Genomic DNA, 24,396 nt, shown 5'->3' with positions numbered 1-24,396 from the left:
AATGGAATCAGCCACTGAGTTGTCCAGCCCTGCAAAGTGTCTTGCCAGATCCGCTATATTCGCTGTAAGCTGGCACTCTACTAACTTACGCAATAATCTGACCACAGTTGGGCATTTTGCTGTACCCAGGTGTATTGCTTGCACCACCACGTGGTTGTTTCACCATAGGGTAATCTGTCTGTTGGCCAGCTGGGGACCCCATATGGTAAATGCCACTACAATTGGGAATAGGTCCAATAAGGTGATGTTGCTGGTGGTCCCATTCTGGACCCACCTGGCAGGCCACGCTGGCGCTGTCCATGCCGCCCCCAGGATGGCCCCAAAACCGTAGCCCCTTCGGCGTCCATGTATAGTTCCAGTTGGTAAGCCCAGACCCATGGTTCCCGCCAGTTGAGGGTGCCATTAAAATTGGTCAAGAACTGTTCCCATTGCCCCACGTCCTCCCTCACACCTTGCGGAAGGCGGACCCTGTGGTGTTTCAGTACAAACCCTTGGTCAACCAGGCCAGGCGCCTTGCAGGTATTACTCTGGTAGCAAAGTTGAGTTTCCCTAGTTGTTGTTGTATCTTGCCTAATGTCGCCTTCTTCTGCTGCCGAAGCGGACGTATGATTTGCCATAGCTCAGCGACCATGTCTTGCGGTAGTTTGCATGTCCCAGCCACTGAGTCTAGCTCTATCCCCAAAAAAGACAATCTGGCGTTTGGGCCCTCTGTCTTTTCCTGTGCTGGTGGGACTCCCAATTCCTTTGCCATGTCCACAAACAGGTGGAGGATGTCGCACATTTTCATGTTCCAGCCTTCCCAATGAATAGGAAATCATCTAAATAGTGGACCCATTCCCCTGCGGGATAGCACGTTCCCCAGTTCTCACTCCAGAAAAATGCTAAAGGATTCAAAATAAGCGCAAGATATGGAACAACCCAGGGGTAGGCATTTGTCATAGTAATAAACCCCGTCTAGCTCGAAACCGATAAGGTAGTAACTGCTTGGTTGTACTGGCAGTAAAAGAAATGCTGACTCTACATCCGTTTTGGCCACTAATGCCCGACCCCCTGCCTTCCTGCTTTGGTCTATCACGTCGTCAAGGGAGGCGTATGCCACCGAGCAGCTGCACTGGTCTAACCAATCATTGACTGACCCCCGTGTGGGTATGACAGGTGGGGTATTAGCCTGAATTTGCCTGCTTCTTTCTTAGGTACCAACCCTAATGGGGACACTATTATGTTTGGTAGCGGGGAAGGGCCAGACACTCTTCCCAGCTGGACCTCCTTGTCCACCTTTTGTCTTGCCACCTCAGGCTTGTCTCTCACTGATTTTAAGTTGCAGCTGTCCTGAGGGATGGGGAAACCCGCCGTCAACCCTTCTGCCAATCGTTGCCAGTCTGCCATTTTTGCGCAGTCATTCTATAATATTATCAATCTCCTTGTGTTTATGGGAGTGGGCATTCTCTGACGCCTGATCAGCACCTCCAAACTCTCCAGGGTTGCCCCGCTTTGGTTGTTACTTCTTTGGGTTGCCCTTCTCTCTGTTGAAACCTTCTCCTTGTGTCTGCTTGCATTGGGCAGCAGGGTGGTTCCTGTCGTAGGACCCACAGCTGTGTTTGAACCTGCATGTATTCCCCCACTTGCATTCACCCTTGCCATACCTCCAACAAGACGCCATTCGTTTTTTTCCTGAGCGCCCCCCTTTCCGCCCGACTGCCCCTTGTTACTGAAATTTTGTCCCTGCCCTTCAAATTTTCCTTTGAACCCTGAGGGACGAAAATTGTGTTGCCGCATCTCTATGCCTTCTCTGGCCCCCACCATGTGGGTCGGGAATCCCTCCATATACTGGCAGTCCCACTCCATTATTGGCCAGGCCTGCATCCTTTCCCTGAAACATAAGTTGTACCTCAACCAGGCCTCGCCCTGGTACTTTCGGTATGCCTCAGACACTTGTTGCTCATATAATATTAGCACCGCTGCACTCTGGAGGAACTTTTCTATGAACATGCATGCCAGCATCCTGAACGCTTTTAGCCAGTTGTCTATTGTTTTCTCCACCCTGGGCTTGTGTGTGTCCCTTCTGTCCTCATCCTTTTTATCTTGTACTGCGAGGTCTAATCCTGCTTGGCGCACCTCTAGCAATGAGAATATGTCTCTGTATTCTTTGCGCCATATCCTCTCTTTCACCACTAGCGGGATAAGGTTTGCCAACCCCAAGAGTTTTATTGTGGTGGGCTGGTCGCTCGGGGAAGGTCGTATGTACTTGCTTGCTGGTTTCCCCCTCATGCCTTGGCCCTCCGCTGCCCCAGTCTTGGCTGGCTCCCTTCTAGTCAGCCTATTTAGCATTCGGGGCACTTTCTGCCCTTCGTCGTCCTTGTCCCCATTATCTTGTGGCCTTCCTGGGCTAACCATTGCTTACTCCATCTGTCCCTTATCTTCATGTGATCTATTTCCATAGGGGTGTCCCTGCCCACACCATTGCCACCAGGGCATCCAAGGAGCTGGGTATGTCAGTATTGGCCCCATGCTTCGCCATGGAATTCTGTCTGGATTCCCCTCAGGTTATCTGTACCCGGGGGCTGAAAGGACCATGGCCCACGTGCTGCGTAGTTATTTACCCCTAGCTGTGTGCCATAGCTTGACACTAACGCGCGTTCCCCCCATGTGTACCAGCGTGCCCTTGCCCCCTATCACGCCGCCTGCCCTGTGCGCTCAGTGCTCGATGCTCACCATCTTGTAGCCTGCCCCGTCCTTACTGAAGGGCCGCCATGTCGGCCATAGACCCCTCCTCATCGCTGATATGCCCTTCGGTGTCCGAGTCGCTCACCACTGCCGGTGATGTGGTCGTCCTGCTTCTGCCCCTGCCTCTACTTCTTGTGGTCGGTTCTCACCCCTTCCTTCCTGGGGCTGCAGGAGTTCGCTGTGGTGCCTTCTGCAATCCCCTCTTGCCTGGCTTAGCAGGGGCCGCTGTGTTGGCTGCATGGCCCTCTTTGCCTGGATGTGCTGCAGTTGCTATTGCTGGTACCTACGCTGGTCTGTACCTCTTCTTGGATGGCGCTTTCGTTATCTGAGTGTCGATCCATGCTTTTCCCTTGAGGGCCACCAATGCTCTTGCTTTCTGAAGCAGATCCTCCAGATCCCCGTCTAGCTCTGGCCCCGAGTCGTCCCGGAGCCTCCTTAGGTCTTTCTTGGGGGGCTCATCGTTCACCGGTGGTACCCTATATCGTGCTGGCACCTGTTTTTCCTTTGTGGACACCCAACGTTTTGCCATCATGCTTCCTGTTGTGGCTAGAGTGTGTCTTTTCGTCTCGGGTATCTTTTCTTAAACGGCCCTCATACTTTTTTCCCCAGTCGGTTGGTGAAAAAAAAACTTGTTGCCCGAAGATAATTTGTGCCCCCCCAGAACTGCTGGTTCAAACAAAGAAAGGGAGCTCTTCTTGTCCCTCTTTGCTTTAATAACATTTTTATAACCAGCCTGTTCCGTGGCCTCACTGGGGAAATCCGCTCCCCCGCTGTCCCTCGATGCACGAAAAAGGGGCTCGCTCCTTCCCTTTAAACTTAATTCTTTAGTGCCGGGGAATTTCCAGCTCCGTGCGCACTCCCGCTTGGCCCTGAGTCGCCCCGCCTTCTTACGGCAGACGCTGGCTAGAACGCTGTTCCTTTAGCCTCGCTGTCATCGGCTCCTCACATTCTCCTTGGGCGCCGCCGCCCTTCACGTTCCTGAAGAGCAGGAGAAGTTCCCTAGGGGCACACTGTTCTTACTTTCACCTCAGCAGTTGATGGGGGCCACACCCGTCGCCGCGGTGTGTGGACCGGTTTCATGTGGCACCTGCGGATTCCTCGTCGTCAGCGAAACCTGTTGGAATCGTCCTGGAGTCGTCCTCTGGTTTTGCAGACCTCCGTCGATCTCGACCTCCTCGTCCTTTTCACGTCCGTGGCAACAGGTACTTTCCGATTCTTCTTGAGGGGGGGTCAGTGCTAAGACGGGGGTTGCCACCCCTTTTTGAACCCCCCGGCCGCTAGCCACCGCCTTCCCTGATTGGGTGACTAGTGGTTCTTTGCGGGGCTATCAATCTGGGGCGCCCTTCGTTACGCAGCCACGTCACTCTCAAAGGTTGATCACTCATGGAACGTTAGGATGCAGTAGTGGCATGTGGCACATAGGAAACAGGCAACATTCCTACACATCTCTCTTTCAACGAGAGAGAGGGATGGCGAGCCCCTGTAGAGCCGAGAAATAGGAGTCAATGGCATAGGAAGTTTTTCAATTTGATGTGACCAACATTTGTGTCTTGTTCTCCAGTGCATGTCAGTTTTGCCACTAACTGGTGCACCGTAGAATATTTATATGGTTTCAGCCAAAACATTATCTCATAGAAATACACATACATAAAAATTCATCACTAAAACCTCTAAATCATGACAAAACCAGTATTACACAATTTAGTAAAAAGATAGGTAAATTTCATTAACATAATTATCAGATACAAATCCATCTAAAAGATTTTTGAATCAACTTTGAATAAAGTGAAAGTGCAAATCTTATTTTCATTCGTACACAAAATGGATGATGTATTAAAACGATTGGGCACATTTTATTTTTTCACTAAATTACGTAATTATTTTTCTCTTCAGAAGAAACAATCTAAAATAATGTAGATGGCGGTAAAGTTATCGCTGCAAGGCCATTTAACTTTCTATTTTTTGCTAATCCTACAATTCATATATTTCCTGACTACACATGTCTGGTTCAACAGCAGAGCATGTCCTTCCTTGGTGCGAAACAGAAGCTGAAGGCGATGCAGCTGCAATACATGTTACTCTATCCAGCCAAGCTGAAAGTTATACATGACGGTCACACCCACTTTTTCCCTACACCCAAGGTGGTGTGGGACTGGCTGGAGTTGCGGGGTGAAGGACGTCCTCCGGCCTTGAGCAGGGTAGCTGCTCGGTCCCAGGGTTCATAGCACTCACATAGATTGAGCAGGGAAGGAAAGCAAAACAGAACATCTTCCCGTTCCTCCCAGAGATTTATAGTGCGACAAGATGGCTCTTTGGATCTGGAGTTCCGGACTTCAGACAATGAGGACAGTCGATGCCCCACATTGATCCAGCACGATTGCAGATTGAGCGGGAGGAAGCCAGGACTCTTGTGGAAGCGGTGACTGCATCAAATTCTGACACTAGTGCTGGAGAAGTCATAGAGGACACCCTGCAGGTTTCGATCCCCTGACCTGATGCAAATCCTTTGCTGCAGTTGCACTGTTTTGGATGGCGCCGTGGTGAATTTGCAGCTTGCCCGGAGTGCTAAATGCTATGTGCCTTGAGGACATGTGTGTACTGGAGGAGTTCAGCTGCTTACACACTGTTGCGGGAGGGGCACAGAACAGTGGAATAGGCAGGCCCCCCCTTTAACTTCTCCACCTATTTCCCCTCCCCCTTACCATTTCCCTATACGGTGAGCTTTTGTGAGTGAGACTTGACTAAGTGTCCAGCAATGCGCCTCTGGTGCTGTACCAGGGGTCTCCCTTTACCTGGCACAGTCTAGGCTTTTGGTTGCCTGCTGTGTGATGATTGTTAGGTGAATTGGTTGATTGAGATTCAGCCTGTGAAACAGTTTTTGTGGTTGTATAACATGCCTTATTTTGGGTTTTAAATTACAGTTGGGGGTTGGTCATATGATTAGAGAGGCACGATTTGATATTGTGGTGTTTATCCGGGGGGTGGGAGGATGTGTTATCCTCAGAGATGTTTTTGTTGGCAGCATTGTCAGGGCATATGTGATAAGGCTGTGCGTGATTACGGGTTGCTAGATGACTCAGTTTAGAATTGTAACATGGGATGTACGGGCTTTAAATCTTTGTAAAGGGATACAGGGTGCACACTTACCTTCGTAGACACGGCATTCATATAGCTATGCTGCAGGAAACGCACTTAACAGAATCCGAGTTTTCCAAGCGCCATAAGAGAGGTCAGATGTTTTCAGAAACTTATTCCACCTATGACCAGGCAGTGGTTATTTGGGCGGCCCCTCAGATGCCGGTGAGAATCCCGAGTAGCGAGGCTGATTTAGAGGGGAGATATATCCTGGTTCACATGGAGTTAGATGGTCAGGAAGTCTGTCTCCTGAATATCTATGCCCCAAATAATGATAATGGTGATTTCCATTTGCTAACAGATTCTTCTACTGCCCTATGTGGGGATCCTGGTGGTGTGCGCAGGGGATTTATACTGTGTTTTGGACAGATCCTTAGATAGACACCCCCAGACACTCTTCTATACCGAACATGTCAGCCGGGCTCGGGCGGGGTTTTTGGGCGGGGGGGGGGGGGGTCCAAGGAAAGGTTGGGCTATACAGATGCGTGGCGCATGATGCACCCAGAGGGTGTTGGGGGGTAAACCTGCTACACCCCCACACATACAGTTTACAGTAGATTAGATTGGTTCCTACTCTCAGGGGAGGCAGCCATAATGGCACTGCACACACAAGTGTTGAGCCAATACCTCTGACTCTTGGAGTGCGGACCGCGCAGTATTCTCTCACGGGTCCCTCTGTGGTGTTTGCGCCCGGAGGCGCTATGGATGACATATTTCGGGGAGAATTGAGGGAGTTGACGACGGCCTACTTTGACGACAATTTGTTATCTACTGCTTGCAGAGGGGTGGAATGGGAGGCTCTGAAGGTGGTGACCCATGAAGAATGTTGTTCTAGGGTGGGTGGACTGAGGAGGCAATTGGAGAGGGACTTGTTGAGGGCGCAGGGCAGGAGGGGGTGACAGGGTAAACTAACTACTAAGATTACTATTCAGCGTGGGGTGCACCAAGGTTGATACTCATACCCACATTGTTCTCCCTGTATCTGACTGAAGTAGTTAATGACCTGAGGGACTGTGCAAATGATTCTCCAGTGCTGAATGGCAGGAAAACACCAATTCTGCTGTTCGCAGATGATTCCCTACTTATTTCTAGGACCTCTATGGGCCTCCAGAATGTATTAGGCGAATTCTTGGCCTTCTGTGCAGCTAGGTGCCTGGAGCTAAACGTGGAGAAAAACAAGTTTATGGTTTTTAGAAAGATAAAGGGCAGAACAAGAGCAGTGAGAATAGATGGGAAACCCTTAGAGAAGGTGAACACTTTCAATTATCTTGGGGTTAAGCTGACCGACATGCTAGGCTGGGATCCACAACTTGATAAGAGCTATGTGACCGTATGCTATAAATCTAAACCTTTAATTAGATTCCACAAACACACTCTGACTCAGTCAATAACCCCAGCCTTGGAGGTCCATTGGATATAAGCTCAAAATGCTGCACTATATGGAGCAGAGATAAGGGGCCATGCTGACAGACATAACTTGGCGGTGTGCGAAAACATGTATGTTAGATTTCTTGTCTCTGTTCCAGTTAGTACTCTGTTGACCCCATTGTATCTTGATCTTGTGCTGAGGAGAATTGGTGATGTGGCCCCATTAAACCCATTGATGTATTGGCTGCGTTTGTTCACCACGCCGGAGTTAAACGAATACTGTGAATCAATGAGATAAGTCCTAAATATGAGTTGTGCCAACAGAATTCATGGCTACTCCATTTTGCAACCTGGTGTAGATCCCTCGGATTGATTAATCTATGGACTTGTCCGGAGCTGATTAGTAAAATATTCATAGCTACTATAAAGCCAACTTTTGGGTTTACGTGGCTGAACAGTATACTTCAAGTAAACAAAAGAAGCTTCCCTTTTGTATTTACTTAATATATGCCGATAGTCAGTTTAGATATTATATATTGTGAACCCGAGACCTAGAATCTACAGACCATTACACTTCAAGTATCTAGTATGATAGTATTTATTAAAAAAAAAAAAATCTCAAATTTATTTAAAATTATTACAGTCAATGTCACTATAAGTTTAGCAATCAACATTAATTCATAGAATTCATATAATTATCAATCATAAAAACACATATTCAACAAAAATAATCACAGTTACATACAATTAAAATGAACACTCAATAGATCATTTGAATTAACTAAGCATAACAAAATTACAGTAATAGAAAACAACAACAAATATAATTTGTGTCCTCTTGTGGACGCGTTTCGGTGCAATATCTAATATGTAACACCTTCTTCAGGACCAACACATTAAACAGCTCACAATACCGATTAAAAACAATCTATAAAAAAGAAGGATAGATACAATTAGTGTTCATGGTACTGTCTCATTCTCTTTCGTTCACAATATTATATTATATTCATAGGTATCTCATATGGCCCATACAGTAATTTCTATTATGGACCACTTTTAGAATAAGGAGAAGGGACCTATGTTATGACGTAACTCTCATTGGAGGGAATGAATAATTGTCCACCCACAGAATATAAAAGGGGGTGTTTCAATCACGCCGTCATGATATACGGGGGTCTGATGAACAGTGTATTCTCCTTCATTTGATATTACACTCTCTGCTCATAAATGAAGAATTTTAAAGAATTTTTGAATAGAAAGGCCCATGTTTTTTACGTGAGAGGAATTCTACATTCTACATTGTAGAAAAGGCGAACTAAATTGAAAGTATTTCCATAATATACGGGGAATCGTACACGTGGTCCTCTCAAGTAAAAACCAGGATTGGAGGACCAAATAGAAAGTATTTCCATAATATACGGGGAATCGTACACGTGGTCCTCTCACGTAAAAACCAGGATTGGAGAACCGCGCACTAATGTTAGAGTAAACCACGGAATAGGGCGCACGGAAAAGGGGTAGGACAGATCTGTGCCTGTCAGTGGTTTTGTTGTGGTGTGCTGAATTTAAAGAAGATTTTAGAACGCACATCGGGGTTAATAAAATCTATGGTAATGATAAAATAGTTGCGCAGTTTAGTGAAATAAAGTACTGAATTAACTGATTTGAATGTTTAAAATATTAGGGTTACATAACCTGAGAGCACGTATTTTCGTTTCTAACTTTAGATACTGGCCTGAGCTTGAATTTAATTGAAAGCCAAGAACCACAGTGATTGCGACACACAAAAAGGAAAAAACGCAACACACTGAGTTTTAAAGAAGAATGAATAATTATATGAAACTCAACTAAAGTTCAAATGGTGAGTTCCATTAAGAGTCTTGGTTTTAAAATATTGCTAAAATCAACATACAGAGTGGATTAATACCTACAATTTCTGTATTTTAACATAGCCTTTTGAACAAAGAATCAAATAGCACAAGCACTGAAGAGTCGTCTTACTTAATCGCTTGAGCAACAACCTGGGTAAGCGTACTCCCCATTAATACAAAAAGAAACTAAGTGACCACAGCTTAATACCTGGATAGTTATTTAACTATGACCAGAATTCAGACTATACGTTTGTCTTGCTGTATAGGCATGCAGTGAATTGATACACTCTCCTATGGTCGTCCTTGTTATTGGAGTTGAAGTCCCATTTCAGTGTAAGTACAATCACTGAATTGATCCCAACATGGGCCTTTCTATTCAAAAATTCTTTAAAATTCTTCATTTATGAGCAGAGAGTGTAATATCAAATGAAGGAGTATACACTGTTCATCAGACCCCCGTATATCATGACGGCGTGATTGAAACACCCCCTTTTATATTCTGTGGGTGGACAATTATTCATTCCCTCCAATGAGAGTTACGTCATAACATAGGTCCCTTCTCCTTATTCTAAAAGTGGTCCATAATAGAAATTACTGTATGGGCCATATGAGATACCTATGAATATAATATAATATTGTGAACGAAAGAGAATGAGACAGTACCATGAACACTAATTGTATCTATCCTCCTTTTTTATAGATTGTTTTTAATCGGTATTGTGAGCTGTTTAATGTGTTGGTCCTGAAGAAGGTGTTACATATTAGATATTGCACCGAAACGCGTCGACAAGAGGACACAAATTATATTTGTTGTTGTTTTCTATTACTGTAATTTTGTTATGCTTAGTTAATTCAAATGATCTATTGAGTGTTCATTTTAATTGTATGTAACTGTGATTATTTTTGTTGAATATGTGTTTTTATGATTGATAATTATATGAATTCTATGAATTAATGTGGATTGCTAAACTTATAGTGACATTGACTGTAATAATTTTAAATAAATTTGAGAAATTTTTTTTTTTAATAAATACTATCATACTAGATACTTGAAGTGTAATGGTCTGTAGATTCTAGGTCTCGGGTTCACAATATATAATATCTAAACTGACTATCGGCATATATTAAGTAAATACAAAAGGGAAGCTTCTTTTGTTTAATCTTACATACCCGGTCCCTTTTGGTACACCTGGGAAACTCTCTCCTTTTTGTCTACTTCAAGTATGACTACAGGGCGATTAACCACAGAGTTTTTAAGTTTTAAGTCTTATCCCTTTCTTGATCTGCTTACACCACCATTGACGAAAAGCCTCCATGAGAGATTCCGCCTGGGTTGTCTACCCTTGAGGTCTTTTAACACATGGGCCACCGAATCAGACTTAATTACTTGCTCAGCCTGCAACCACGCCCCAGAGACTGGTGAACATATTTTGTTCTTTTGTACAGAATACGGCTTTCTATGAAGAAAGTGGATTCAACCCGTTTGCTGTAACCTGGGAATTAGACATTATTGGGTTGCCCTGAGGCTCTTAAAGACCGATACATCAAATCCTATTGTCTTTACTGTAAGCAGATTTTTATTGAATGTTTGGTTTAAGTGAGAAACGTTTGTGACTTAGATTGCTCAAGAGGCTTCTTATACTACTAGAGATGTAATTATGCCCATGGCAGCTCAGACGCTGTTATTAGAGATATCTTATTATAATTATTTGATCACATCAGGCACAAAGCACTTTAATTATACGAGAGGATATTATTGACTGTCATTACAAATTGTTTTATTAAAGTTTTTATTATGCGGTTTTATATCTGGGAAATGGGAAAGATCATTTTTATTGATTGTTATTTATTGATTGTGTACACTTTGATGGTTTGGACTAAACCGAATAAAGGTTATGAATTGATAGAGCATAGTGCTTTTAGATGTAAATGAGTGACTATCTCCAAGTTAAATAATAATTGCATGTTCAATTATTCAAGTACATGTTTGAAGAAGAGCTTTATTTTTAGAAGGTCTTCTGAAGTTAAATCGCACCCTCCAAAAGAGTTCATTGTTTTGAGGAGTCTTTTGTAGGGATGTTGGTTAATTAAGCAGCATATAATGTGCTTCAGCTGCCACCAAGAGCCCTGTAATAAGGGAGCGACAAACAAACTAGGTAAATGCCTAGTGATGAAGAGAGAAATACACCTGCAGCATAATAAGGGGTGTTAAACAATGTGCAGCATCTTTTGCTATTTTTGGACAGAAAGAGCTCGGTTTATTAACTATCCATGCTGACTAACTGACCCATAACTGCTATGGATTATTGTACGGTTTCAAAAACACACAGGTATTTAAAAAAATAAAAGGGTTTGGCTTTATCTTTAATATGTGGAAGTGCTTCTAAATTCAATGTTGGGTGGGGAGGTATGTGTGTGTGTATATATACAGACAAGTGGAGTGAGTGGGTGAAAGCAAAAAATCATGAATAACTGGGTAAAAAGGTAAATGAGTATTCATGAGTGGATGCATTGCCTAATAGGTGGATGATTAAACACCTTTGACACAACATCACAACGCTACCGACTAAAATGTTTATGAAGAATTGCTTAGATTCAGGTCTCTAGAGGTCATTAACTTGAGATTAAACCCGGGCGGTGAACTCTGCTCTGTTCGTGGAGTTTGCAGAATTTTCTGCACTCCGCGGAGTTTCGTGAAAACACTCCCCAACGTCAAGTTGGCAAGCGAGGAAAATCCACCTCCTGGTGAGGTTTGTTCCCGCTCGCACTACCCAATGCCAAGTTGGCGAGCACGAGTGAGAAAAACCCACCTCCCTGCGAGATTTCTCAATGCCGGCAGTTGGATTTCTCAATGTGGGCGGTTTCAGGTGGTCACGAGTTACCGCTTAGGAAGAAAATCTACACGAGTGGCAGAAAAGAAGCAGCGCATGGTGCCATTCGCGTTCATTTTCCAGCGCAGGACAAACACTTGGCGCGGAAAATCGACACGAACAGGCGTGACCAAGCACACCTTGCTGTTTGCGGAACTCCGCGTAGCGTGATGGAGATTTTTGGTCACTTTGCTTATGCGGAGCTCCACGATCTCTGCCCAGGCTTACATGAGATTAAACCAAATGTTTTTTGTTGTTGTTGTTGTTATGATGAATTGCAGTAGACAAGTTTTACTGAGAAGAAATCACACAGGAGCGCTTTATCGAAGCAACCTGAAGTTCTAGAGCATTACAGTGCACGTTTTGTTAGTGGAATGCATCTTCCTCTATTGCTTTGTTTGTACCATGGGAGGATCACTTTCGTTTAACAACTTTGTTGTCTCCAATTTTGCCAGATCTTTCACAACCCTCCTTTTACAGGACTGGGTGTGTTTCAAACAGGATGAGCTACACTTTCAGCCACTGACCAATCGGTCAACCTCCTGGTTCCTACACTATTAGACCACCTATCCCTATTTAGTACCGCAACCTTCTTTGAAGCTCCAAGTAACCCCCACAGCAGATGTCCACACTTAGATCCACTTTACTGTAAAATAATGGATTTTGTATTAATATCTGGGTGTATATAATTTAATGTATTTAATTACTAAGATTTGATTCAAGAAGAGTATGCTGTAGACTTAAAATGTGCAAGTAAATAAATATGGAGCATAAAAACTGAGTATACATATTTCACTAAAGCATTTATTAAAGCAGAAGTATATAGTTAATTTACGATTAGTGTTAGGTTGCTCACATAATCTTACCAGTGTATATGAGGCCATGGTGATTGTGATGGAGTCGGTGTTGATAATGAAGTGGAAGATGGACTTGCAAGCATTGCAGTGTAGATATTAGAGGCAACCACAAGTATGCAGAGAAGTATTGGGCCAATGATGGCACCTTCAAGGCCAAGGTAATAAGCTCCACCAGCAACTGCTAAGCCTGTTAAGTAAGGATGACCACCCCTGGAATGTTAAAAAGATAGAAAATTGTTTCAAATAGGAGCCCACAAATTTACAAGAAATATCGCGTTTACCTCAAAGAGAACACTAGAATGCAATACAGCAAAATATCAATGTTCTGAAATCTCTTTTGACAATTCTTCGATAAATATTTACTCATAATGCATTTTATCAGAAAATACATGTACTCTCTCATTAGTTTATACAAATAACTAGATATCACTCGGAGAATCCAAAAGAATCAAAATAGGTTTTTAGAGAAAATTGCAAAACCGGCAACCTATTTTGACTCACACATCTTCAATTTTATTTTGTCACTGTCAAGTCTAGACTGGCACTACTGCATCTTTCAACAGTTCATATCTTTAAACGTGAACAACCGTATTTTAGTGTCTAAAGACATGCTATGCATGGCGATAAAGGCAAATTTTCTCTATCCAAAGCATTATATTCACAGGGTAGTTCTAGATGTCACCGACACATTTTCTGTGATAGAAATATAAACCATAATATGATTTTGAAGGAGACAGAGACTGAACTTCTTGAATACCAATGAAAATGTATATCGTCTGAAATTAAGGGAACACAGATTTCCAAACAACAATTTCTTACAAGTAGAGTTTTTTGCTGCTTGAATAAAACAACACAGAAAGTATACACGTGTCAAGGACCTAGCAGCCTGGCTGGGAGGCGGCCGCATTTTTAATTCTTTCTATGCTTTATTTTCTCAGATACGTGTCAGTAATTAACCGTATGCATTACATGTTAGGTGGATACACAGTAGGTGTGCACCTCATTAATTCCTAATTATAGGCTTGCTTAGCAGTGGCACGCACGGGGCTGGTCCTCGTGTAGTCCTGAAGAAGAGCTTTGAGGGGACAGCTCAAAACATGTTGACCCAATACTAGGGACTCTATACTCATAGTTAGACTTTCCCTATTATTAACCCCTGATTTTAGTCATACCAACTGGGGGCAGGAATAAAATATTAGCCCACTAATATTTTTTACTTTTTGTTTTTCCACTCCACTTTCAATGCACTACACATTTTCCATAACTTAGTGCTCCTACGTAGTTCCGCAAGTCGCAGCACGCCTCAATCCGCAGCGGATTGAGAGAACCCCAATGATGAAGCATGCCACCAAGGGAAAACCCTGGTGGGTGAGGTGACTCTAGAAAATAATTTTTCTTTCTTGAAAGGGTATTTTTTACATGTTCAGTGAAAACCCTGTTCTTCCCCACGGTTATGTTTTTATTATGGCATTCCAGATTTTGTGAAACTTCTTTCAGTTAGGAGGGTGAACCTAACCTCAACCTCTATCTCTCCCCATCTTTTGATTGTAGTGCATCAATGATTCAATGAATACATAAGAGATTGAATGACTGAATTAGTGGTGCATGGATGTAAGAATGACTGGCTGAAAGGGGTATGGATGGATGAATGCATTGCATTGCATAAGTGGTGCATGGATGATTAATGAGAGCATGACTGGTTTATGGATGATTGAATGAGTGCATGAGTGGAGTATAGATGACTGAATAAGTGCATCAGTGGTGCATGGATGATTGCATGACTGGTGCACAGATGGGTGAATGAACACACGAGTTGTGCATGGATGATTGCATGAGTGCACAAGAGTGAATGGATGTTAGAATGAGTGCATGCGTGATGCATGTATATTAGAATGAGTACATGAGAGGTGCATGGATGTTAGAATGAGTGCATGGGTGGTGTATGGATGATTGAATGAGTACATGAGTGGTGCATGGGAGATTGAATGACTGAATTAGTGGTGCATGGATGTAATAAGGGATGGGTGAATGAATGCCTGAGTGCTGCATTAGTGATTAAATGAGAGCATGACTTGTTTATGGATAGTTGAATTAGTGCACAAGTGGTGCATAGATGGTCGAATTAATGCATGAGCGGGGCTTGAATGACTGCATAAGTGCACGAGTGGTGAATGGATGTTAGAATGAGTGGTGCAAGCATGATTGAGTGCATGAGTCTTGTATTGATGGTTGAATGAGTGCACGGGTGGTGTATGGATGATTGAATGTGTGGTGCATGGGAGAATGAATGACTGAATTAGTGGTACATGGGTGTAAGAATGGCTGGATGAATGAATAAATGCATGAGTGGTGCATGGATTATTAAATGAGTATGACTAGTTTAAGGATGATTGAATTGGTGCTTCAGTGGTGCATAGATATTGGATGCATGTATGAGCGGTGCATAGATGATTGCATGACTGCATGAGTGGTGAATGGATATTAAAATAAGTGCATGAGTCGTGCATGCATGTTAGAACGAGGGCATGAGTGGAGTGGTGTATGGATAATTGAATGTGTGCATGAGTTGTGTATTGATGGTTGAATGAGTGCATGACTGGGGTATGGCTGATTGAATGAGTGGAACATGGGTGTTTTAATGAGTTTGTGACCAGCCAGTGTGTACAAATATATATATATATATTCACTGAAAAAACCATAGGTTTCAGAGACGTTATATTTAGAAATTAGCATTTAAAAAACCTTAGAAATTCACAGAAAAAAACATAGGTTTCAGGGGTGTTCTAGTTAGCTGGCCATTTCACTCGTATAAAACCATAGAAATTCCTCCGTTATAGTTAGTTCTGCTAACTGTATCTCGTGTGCCCGCAATGCACTGCTGATGATGTCACATATTGCATCATTCATGACATGGTCAGTGACATCACTGATGACATCTCAAATGACAATCACTGATGACATCACTGATGACATCATCCAGTGAATGTGGTTTAGTTTGAAATTTAAATATGTATTATATATATACCAATCTATATTGAAGATTGAGTGGATATATAACTGTCTGGATGGAGGATTTAGTAGCTGTCTGTCTGTTTAAGTGAGTAATTAAAAGTGTCTTACTTAATACATGGATTAGTAACTAAACTATGTGAATGTGTGCATCACTGTCTCTGTTGTTGTAGAACATGCTGCATCAGTTGGTCACTAACTACATGAGTGTATATTAGTTATTGATTAGTTGGGTGAGTATTTGTATGGGACACTGAGTTTGAGTTGGTTGGATGGGGTGTGTGTAACTCTATGCATAGATGTGTGAATGGTTGATTGACTAGGTGTATAGGTTTAAGAGTGAATGTGGAAACAGTTGTTTGGGTGACAGTGTATTTATTTGTGTGTTGTGAGCTAATATATGTTATAGTTGTACATCTTCAACAAGGTAAAAAAAATAAAAGGCATTGTATGTGAGAGTTGGTGTATATAAATAAGTATGTGTAAGAGTCAGTCAGTCGTGAGAGTAACTATATGAATGAGTGTATAATTGTAATGGTGATTTTAACATATTAACTATGAGTTACTATGTGTTTGAATAAATGAGGTGTTGTTGGATAATTGTGTAAGTGAGTAAATGCAAGTGTGATTAATTTTTTTCATGATTGAGTAGGATGGCTGCATAACCGACTAAGATGACTGCTGATGTGTCAATGTCTATATATGTGTATAAGTGCATTTGATAGTGTTCTATTAATTAGTGACTGCATGTATAAATGATTCTGATGTTGAATGGGGAGTTGTGTGTGTAGACTTAGGAATCAGTGAGTGGGTATGTAGTAACAGGTATTGGTGTGTCAATGGTTTTAAATATGGTACTCTGTATTTTACAGTGAGTGATGAAAGGTTATACTAGTGTATGATGAGGTGTATCAGATTGTCACGTGGATGATGTCGTCAGTGATGCCATTTGAGATGTCATCAGTGATGTCATCAGTGATGTGACTGACGATGTCATGAATGATGCAATATGTGACATCATCAGCAGTGCATTGCGGGCGCGCGAGTTATAGTTAGCAGAACTAACTATAACGGAGGAATTACTATGGTTTTGTACGAGTGAAATTGCCAGCTAACTAGAACACCCCTGAAACCTATGTTTTTTTCTGTGAATTTCTAAGGTTTTTTTAAATGCTAATTTAGAACTATAACGTCTCTGAAACCTATGGTTTTTTCAGTGAGTTTCAAAGCTTTTTTAAATGCTAATTTCTAACTATAACGTCTCTGAAACCTATGGTTTTTTCAGTGAATTTCTAAGGTTTTTTAAATGCTAATTTTTAACTGTGATAGTAGTTATACATTTTTTTTGTACTGATTTTCTACAGTTTTTTAACTGTTTATTTATAAATATTTTATTCATTAAATAACATTTTTCTAAAAATTGCTAAAAAAATGTAAAAAAAATTCAAACAGAAATATTGATTAATTTGTTTTAATTTTTTCTTTTAATATATCTATATTATTTTCCTTTTAAAAAAAAAATGCAATTTTTTTGTTCGGAGTCTCGCACTCAAAGCGTACACATCACGGTGGGTGTGCGGATTCTAGCCGATATTTTAGAAAAGTCGTGAAGGATCCGCGTATGGTGTGCGACGGCTGCGTTTTTTTCAGTTACATCATATACATTTATTGCGTGATGTGCGCGATTGGTATGCGACCAGTCCACGACTCCTGCTTCCGCGCATTCGTGACACATGCGCATTACGGTATGAGATGTTTGCGCGGCGGCGGGTCCCACGTGACGACATCATATACATTTATTGCGTGATGTGCGCGATTGGTATGCGACCAGTCCACGACTACTGCTTCCGCGCATTCGCGACACATGCGCATTACGGTATGAGATGCTTGCGCGGTGGCGGGTCCCACGTGACGTCATATACGTGCTGGGGCATTCTGGGTGTGCGTCTGCCGCAAAGAAAACATGATGATCCAAAATGATATGTATGTGTCTTTAATATACATATTAGGGTAAGAGATTATCTAAGATACTCATAAAAATAATATATTTGTACTTATAATAAACTTATATTAATTTTAAATATATTTTCGCTAAGTCGGGTGCGTGCATCGTGAGCACAGAGAATCATGTCAGCAGAGCCGCGGTAGAGCCAGAGAAACCAGGTCAGCAGAGCCGTGGTAGAGCCAGAGAACCAGGTTAGCAGAGCTGCTCTAGAGCCAGACAAACCAGGTCAGCAGAGCTACTTAGAGGAAGAGAACCAGGCCAGCAGAGCTGCTTTAGAGCCAGAGAACCAGGTCAGCAGAGCTGCTCTACAGCCATAGAACCAAGTCAGCAGAGCTGCTTTAGAGCCATAGAACCGGGTTAGCTGCGCTGCTTTAGAGCCAGAGAACCAGGTCAGCAGACCTGCTGTAGAGCCAGAGAAACCAGGTCAGCAGAGCTGCTTTAGAGGGAGACAACCAGGTCAGCAGAGCTACTTGAGAGCCAGAGAACCAGGTCAGCAGAGCTGCTTTAGAGCCAGAGAACCAGGTCAGCAGAGCTGCTTTAGAGCCAGAGAACCAGGTCAGCAGAGCTGCTTTAGAGCCAGAGAACCAGGTCAGCAGAGCTGCTCTAGAGCCAGAGAACCAGGTCAGCAGAGCTGCTCTAGAGCCAGAGAACCAGGTCAGCAGAACTGCTGTAGAGCCAGAGAAACCAGGTCAGTAGAGCTGCTTTAGAGGGAGGGAACCAGGTCAGCAGAGCTGCTTTAGAGGGAGGGAACCAGGTCAGCAGAGCTGCTTTAGAGGGAGGGAACCAGGTCAGCAGAGCTGCTTTAGAGCCAGAGAACCAGGTCAGCAGAGCTGCTCTAGCTGACACCGACAGACACCGACAGACACCGACAGACACCGACAGACACCGACAGACACCGACAGACACCGACAGACTGACTGACAACTCTCTACTACTCACTAATACTCTACTACTCTCTCTCCACTACTCACTCTACTACTCACTCTCTACTACTGTCTACTACTCTCTCTCTACAATTCACTCTCTACTACTCTCTACTACTCACACTCTACTACTCATTACTACTCTCTCTGCTACTGTCTACTACTCACACTCTACTACTCACACTCTACTACTCACACTCTACTACTCTACTACTCTCTACTACTCACTCTCTACTACTCGCTCTCCACTACTCGCTCTCCACTACTTACTCTCCACTACTTACTCTCCACTACTTACTCTCCACTACTTACTCTCCACTACTCACTCTCTACTACTTACTCTCCACTACTTACTCTCTACTACTTACTCTCTACTACTCACTCTCTACTACTCACTCTCTACTACTCACTCTCTACTACTCACGCTCTACTACTCACTCTCCACTACTCACTCTCCACTACTCACTCTCCACTACTCACTCTCCACTACTCACTCTCCACTACTCACTCTCCACTACTCACTCTCCACTACTCACTCTCCACTACTCACTCTCCACTACTCACTCTCCACTACTCACTCTCCACTACTCACTCTCTACTTCTCTCTGCTACTCACTCTCTGCTACTCACTCTCTGCTACTCACTCTCTGCTACTCACTCTCTGCTACTCACTCTCTGCTACTCACTCTCTGCTACTCTACTACTCACTCTCTACTACTGTCTACTACTCACTCTCTCCTACTCTCTCTACAATTCACTCTCTACTACTCACACTCTACTACTCATTACTACTCACTCTCTACTACTGTCTACTACTCACACTCTACTACTCACTGTCTACTACTCACACTCTACTACTCACTGTCTACTACTCACACTCTACTACTCTACTACTCACTTGCTACTACTCTCTACTACTCACTCGCTACTACTCTCTACTATTCTCTCTACCACTCACTCTCCACTACTCGCTCTCCACTACTCGCTCTCTACTACTGTCTACTACTCACTCTCTACAATTTACTCTCTACTACTGTCTACTACTCACTCTCTACAATTTACTCTCTACTACTCTCCACTACTCACTCTCTACTTCTCTACTACACACTCTGCTACTCACACTCTGCTACTCACACTCTGCTACTCACACTCTGCTACTCACACTCTGCTACTCACACTCTGCTACTCACACTCTGCTACTCACACTCTGCTACTCACACTCTGCTACTCATTACTACTCACTCTCTACTACTGTCTACTACTCACACTCTACTACTGTCTACTACTCACTGTCCATGTGTTTTTTCCATCCTGTAATGGTGGGTGGGTTTGTGGCTCCCCATAGCTGAGCAAGGTTCCTTTTTGCCACCATGAGGCCTAGCGTTACCCAGATCTTTCCCATTCTGCTCAGGTCCGTGGGTTCCCATACATTCAATGACCAAATCCAACACTTCGCCAAGAACTGTATGTATTTGACGCCAGTACCTGTGGATAAGATCACATTCCCAGAGTATATGCATAAACGTTCCCTCATGACCACATTGTCTCCTGCATTCCCCTCCTTCTGTCCTCCCCATGCAGACCAGGCAAGGTCCAGTAACGTACACCCTATGCAAGATTTTGAGCTGGATAAGTCTTAGTCTGGCCGAAATAGCCACTTCCCTTGGGGAGGCCAGTGCCTCTTGCCATTCCTCGTCGTCCAGTTCGAAGCATCCCTTTCCCACTTTGCCCTGGTGCCCCGGAGGGGTCTGCGGTGTTGTTTATCAGCTTTTATATGTGAGGGAGATTGCTTTCTCTGGTAAATACCCATCAAGCAGTCTATCCTCGAGAGGTGTGGAATCTGGGGGGGGGGGGGGGGGGGGGGTGGAGAGGAGCCTTTAGTTAGGTGGGACTGTAGTGCATGTCGGACTTGGAGGTAACGGAAGTATTCTGGGTTAGTGAGCTCATATTTCTGTTGTAGGGAGCCAAATGTCACTACTTCGCCCTTTACCCACATGTCCCAGATAGTTGAGATCCCTATGAGGTCCCATGTATCAAACCCTTTCGACTTCCATAGATCACCCAGCCTCTCTGATTCCCAGAGGGGTGTTGCTAGCGTCAGTTTCCGTTCCCATCCCAGACTTTTGGTTGCTGTGTGCTAGACCTGCTCATAGTGTTTTGTCGGCCCAGTGAGGGGGAACAGCTTTGGCCTTGAATAAAGAGCTCTGTTGTAATTCCCACCTGGGAGGAGCCACCGGTCCATGGCGTAGCCCGGGTCGTTCATGGAGCAATATGTGCCATGATTATTATCTACAAGGTGGGCCGTCCAATAATATTTCTTAAGGTCTGGAAGGCTGATCCCACCGTCATACCAGTTAAGGGTGAGCTTGTTTAGTGCTATTTGGGGTTTCCCTCCCCAAAGCAAGTCCTTCTGCAAGCCCTCAATTTCCCTAAAGTAACAAGTTGGCACTGGGTCAGGGTAGTTTTGTAGCACATATAGGAAGCGAGGCAGGGACATCATCTTAAAAAGCTCTGCCCTGCCCAACAGTGAGAGAGGAAGTGCCTTCCATGCGGTTATGTCTCGCTTCCATCTTTGCAGTGGCGGGAGTAGGTTGCAGTCATAACGGAGTTGTGGATTCAACGTCACATATATCCCCAAGTATTTCAAGCCCACTGTGGTAATTTGAATAGGACAGCCCTTAGGCGCAGCAGGCGGGTCCCCATGGAGGACGTAAATAAGAGATTTACCCCAGTTAATGGAGTATCCAGAGAATCTGCCAAAGTTTGCAAAGATGTCGAACACCGCAATCCGCAACGCTTTCGGAGAAGCTAGGAACAGAAGAATGTCGTCTGCATATAGCGAGATACGGTCTTCCCAGGTTTCTGCCCATTGTAGACCATGTATGACTTGACTGGGTCTCTATGGACCCATGCCGTCAGGGGCTCCAGGGCAAGGGCAAAGAGAAGAGCGGAAAGCGGACAACCCTGGCAGATACCCCGACCCGGCACAAACACTTCAGATTTTTTATTATTCACTAAAACCTGTGCCAGGGGCTCGGAGTAAAGGAGTTTGATCCAGTGGATAAACCCAATTCCAAACCCCATCTTTGCTAGAACAGCAAAGAGGTAAGCCCATTCGATTTTATTGAACGCCATAGATGCATCCAGTGAGACTATAATCGCTGGTTCTTGTACCGTGTCTAGTCGTCCCATCATCCCATGCACTATACGGAGATTCAATGCAGTGTTGCGCTGGGGCATAAAGACAGTCTGGTCTGGGTGTACCAATCTGCTGATCACTTTAACGAGACGTTAGCCAGTAGCTTAGCAAGGATTTTAGGATCGGCATTTAAGAGAGAGACAGGCCTATAATAGGTGCAATCCGTCTTAGGTTTGCCCTCTTTATGAATGGTGATGAGCGTGGCCACCCTCTGATCTAACAGGAGTGTCCTCTGCAAAAATGGACCACAGGTGTGGGGCTAATTTGTCTGGCTCTAGTTTATAGAGTTCAACTGGTAGGCTGTTGGGACCCAGTGCGTTACCTCACTGGAGGCTTCTAATCGCTAGTGCAATTTCGTTATTAGTGAAGTCGCTGTCCAATAGTTCCTGTTCATCAACTGGTAGGGTAGGAAGGGCAATGTCCCTGAGAAGGGACTGGGAATCTTCTTCTGTGTAAGATGTGTGAGTGCGATAGATGTCACTATAGTGAGCAGCGAACATATTGGCAATAGCCTGAGGGTCTGTGATGGATTGGTCATCTTTATCTATCAATTCTGGCACCAACCTGAATGCTAGTTCTTTCCTGTCTATGCAATGAGAACACTCCCTCAGTGCCTATATTTCTTTTGTTACTGAAACTGAATTCGAGAAGGGCTCAACAACCTGTTAAATCATTTCAATGACATTAACATGCTTGATTTTATCGCTGTTTATTTAATTTCTTTATATATTTCATAGCAGTTAATTTTCTTTCAATTTCATCTTTAGAACCTTTTTTGGTATATATATTACAATAAAAATCGACAGTATTTCCACATAGAATTAAAAAATACATACAATGTACTGTCGGACATGAAAACCGCCGGAGAAAACCACATAAATAGATCAAAAATACAAAACTCATCCAAGCACATACAGACTCATACAACATTCACACAGAACGCATCTGGGAAAAGGGGAGACTACAGATTGGAAAATCTCCACGACCAAGGTTGATGTATATGTTCAAAAGGGTCTGAACATTGGGTTGACGCGCGTGTCAGTGACTTTCGAAGAGTAAAGTGACCACCTTCTTCAGGACTTTTACAGATACCCACAAAAATCACACAACACCCAGGGGACAAACAGTGAGGTTGGCCAAAGGACTGCTGGCAAAATGGTACAGCAGTGTCTTATACGAATATGTGATCTAAAATATTTTCGTGCAGTGGCCAATCGATGAAAAAACCCTGTTTTTGCAATAGCAGCACCCCAACAGGGATTTCTAGTTTAATAACCGTAAACGTATGTATTCATTCTCTTATTTACATGAATACGTAATAGCCAATGTTATAACTTCCAACAGCTTTCAACTGTGTAGTATATAAAGTGATATCCTCATACCAATGGGTTTGTAATATAGATCATCTGTGTCTGCTCTGTGTGAATTCACAGGCCATCGATCTTCTAGCCGGATAAAGCCGGAGGGTCTGTGATGGATTGGTCATCTTTATCTATCAATTCTGGCACCAACCTGGATGCTAGTTCTTTCCTGTCTAGCCAGGCTACGAGTTTCCCGCCTTGTCCCCAAGGTCGTATACTCTGCCCACCATCTCCCTCCCCATGGATCTGGCCCTGTCTGTGGCTATCGCTTTATACTCATCACTTTTAAGTTGCAAGTTATGGAGCTTTTCCTGTGTCACCTCCTCTTCCAGTTCTTCTAGTCTGAGGACTGCACTTTCCACAACCAGCAGTTCCTTCATTTTCTCCTTGCATGCTCCGGCTATCAGGTAGAGTGCCTGCCCTCGTATTACCAACTTAAATGCCTCCCACAGTGTCTGGGGGGAGTCAACCGTGCCTTCATTTTCTTGGAAGTACTGATCAATGGCTTGCAGTAGGGCCTTGCGCACACCTGGGTCGCGAAGATACCATGGATTTATAGGGGCTATCCTACCCATCCCTCCCTGTCCTAGCGCCAGGTGAGCCCATACCGGGGAGAGGTCGGAGATGCCCCTCGCCATGTGTTTGATTTCACGGATATGCGCTATATGGGATGCTGGGACGATAATGTAGTCTATACGGGAAAGGCTATTGTGCACCCCGGAGTGAAACGTGTGTTGGACACTATCTGGATGGTATGCCCTCAACGCATCCGTTAAACTGAGAGCCTCTAGAAAGTCTGGCAACCATCTGGCTGATGCCCCAGTGTCTCGCGGGAGATACCGGTCCAGTGACCCTGACACCACAGAGTTGAAGTCCCCTCCCATCATCAGCAGGCCCTCCGGAAGTGAGAGTAGTACAGCTCTCAAGTCTTTGAATGTGCGGTTCTGAAGGCCTGGTGGGACATAGATAGACATGCAGGTGAGCGTACGTCCCTCCCACTGCCCCGTGATACCAATATATCTTCCAAGGTCATCTGACCATGTAGATTGGACCATAAATGGGAAGGAGTTTCGC

At 43.9% G+C, this 24,396-nt stretch overlaps 1 protein-coding gene across 1 annotated transcript in view; it reads right to left on the bottom strand.

Annotated features, from left to right (window-relative positions):
• TMEM245 (transmembrane protein 245) overlaps positions 1-24,396 on the bottom strand; it is a 648,028-nt gene that overhangs the window by 4,898 nt on the left and 618,734 nt on the right. Inside the window, exon 16 of the mRNA XM_085606845.1 lies at positions 12,835-13,035. Within this exon, the coding sequence (XP_085462971.1) occupies positions 12,835-13,035 (201 nt within the window). The remainder of the gene's footprint in view (positions 1-12,834; positions 13,036-24,396) is intronic.

Source organism: Triturus cristatus, chromosome 5_2 (genome assembly GCF_964204655.1).
Source record: "Triturus cristatus chromosome 5_2, aTriCri1.1, whole genome shotgun sequence".
NCBI lineage: Eukaryota > Metazoa > Chordata > Amphibia > Caudata > Salamandridae > Triturus > Triturus cristatus.
The sequence above is the reverse complement of the archived record's forward strand: the minus strand, read 5'-3'. Positions and strand labels throughout refer to the sequence as shown.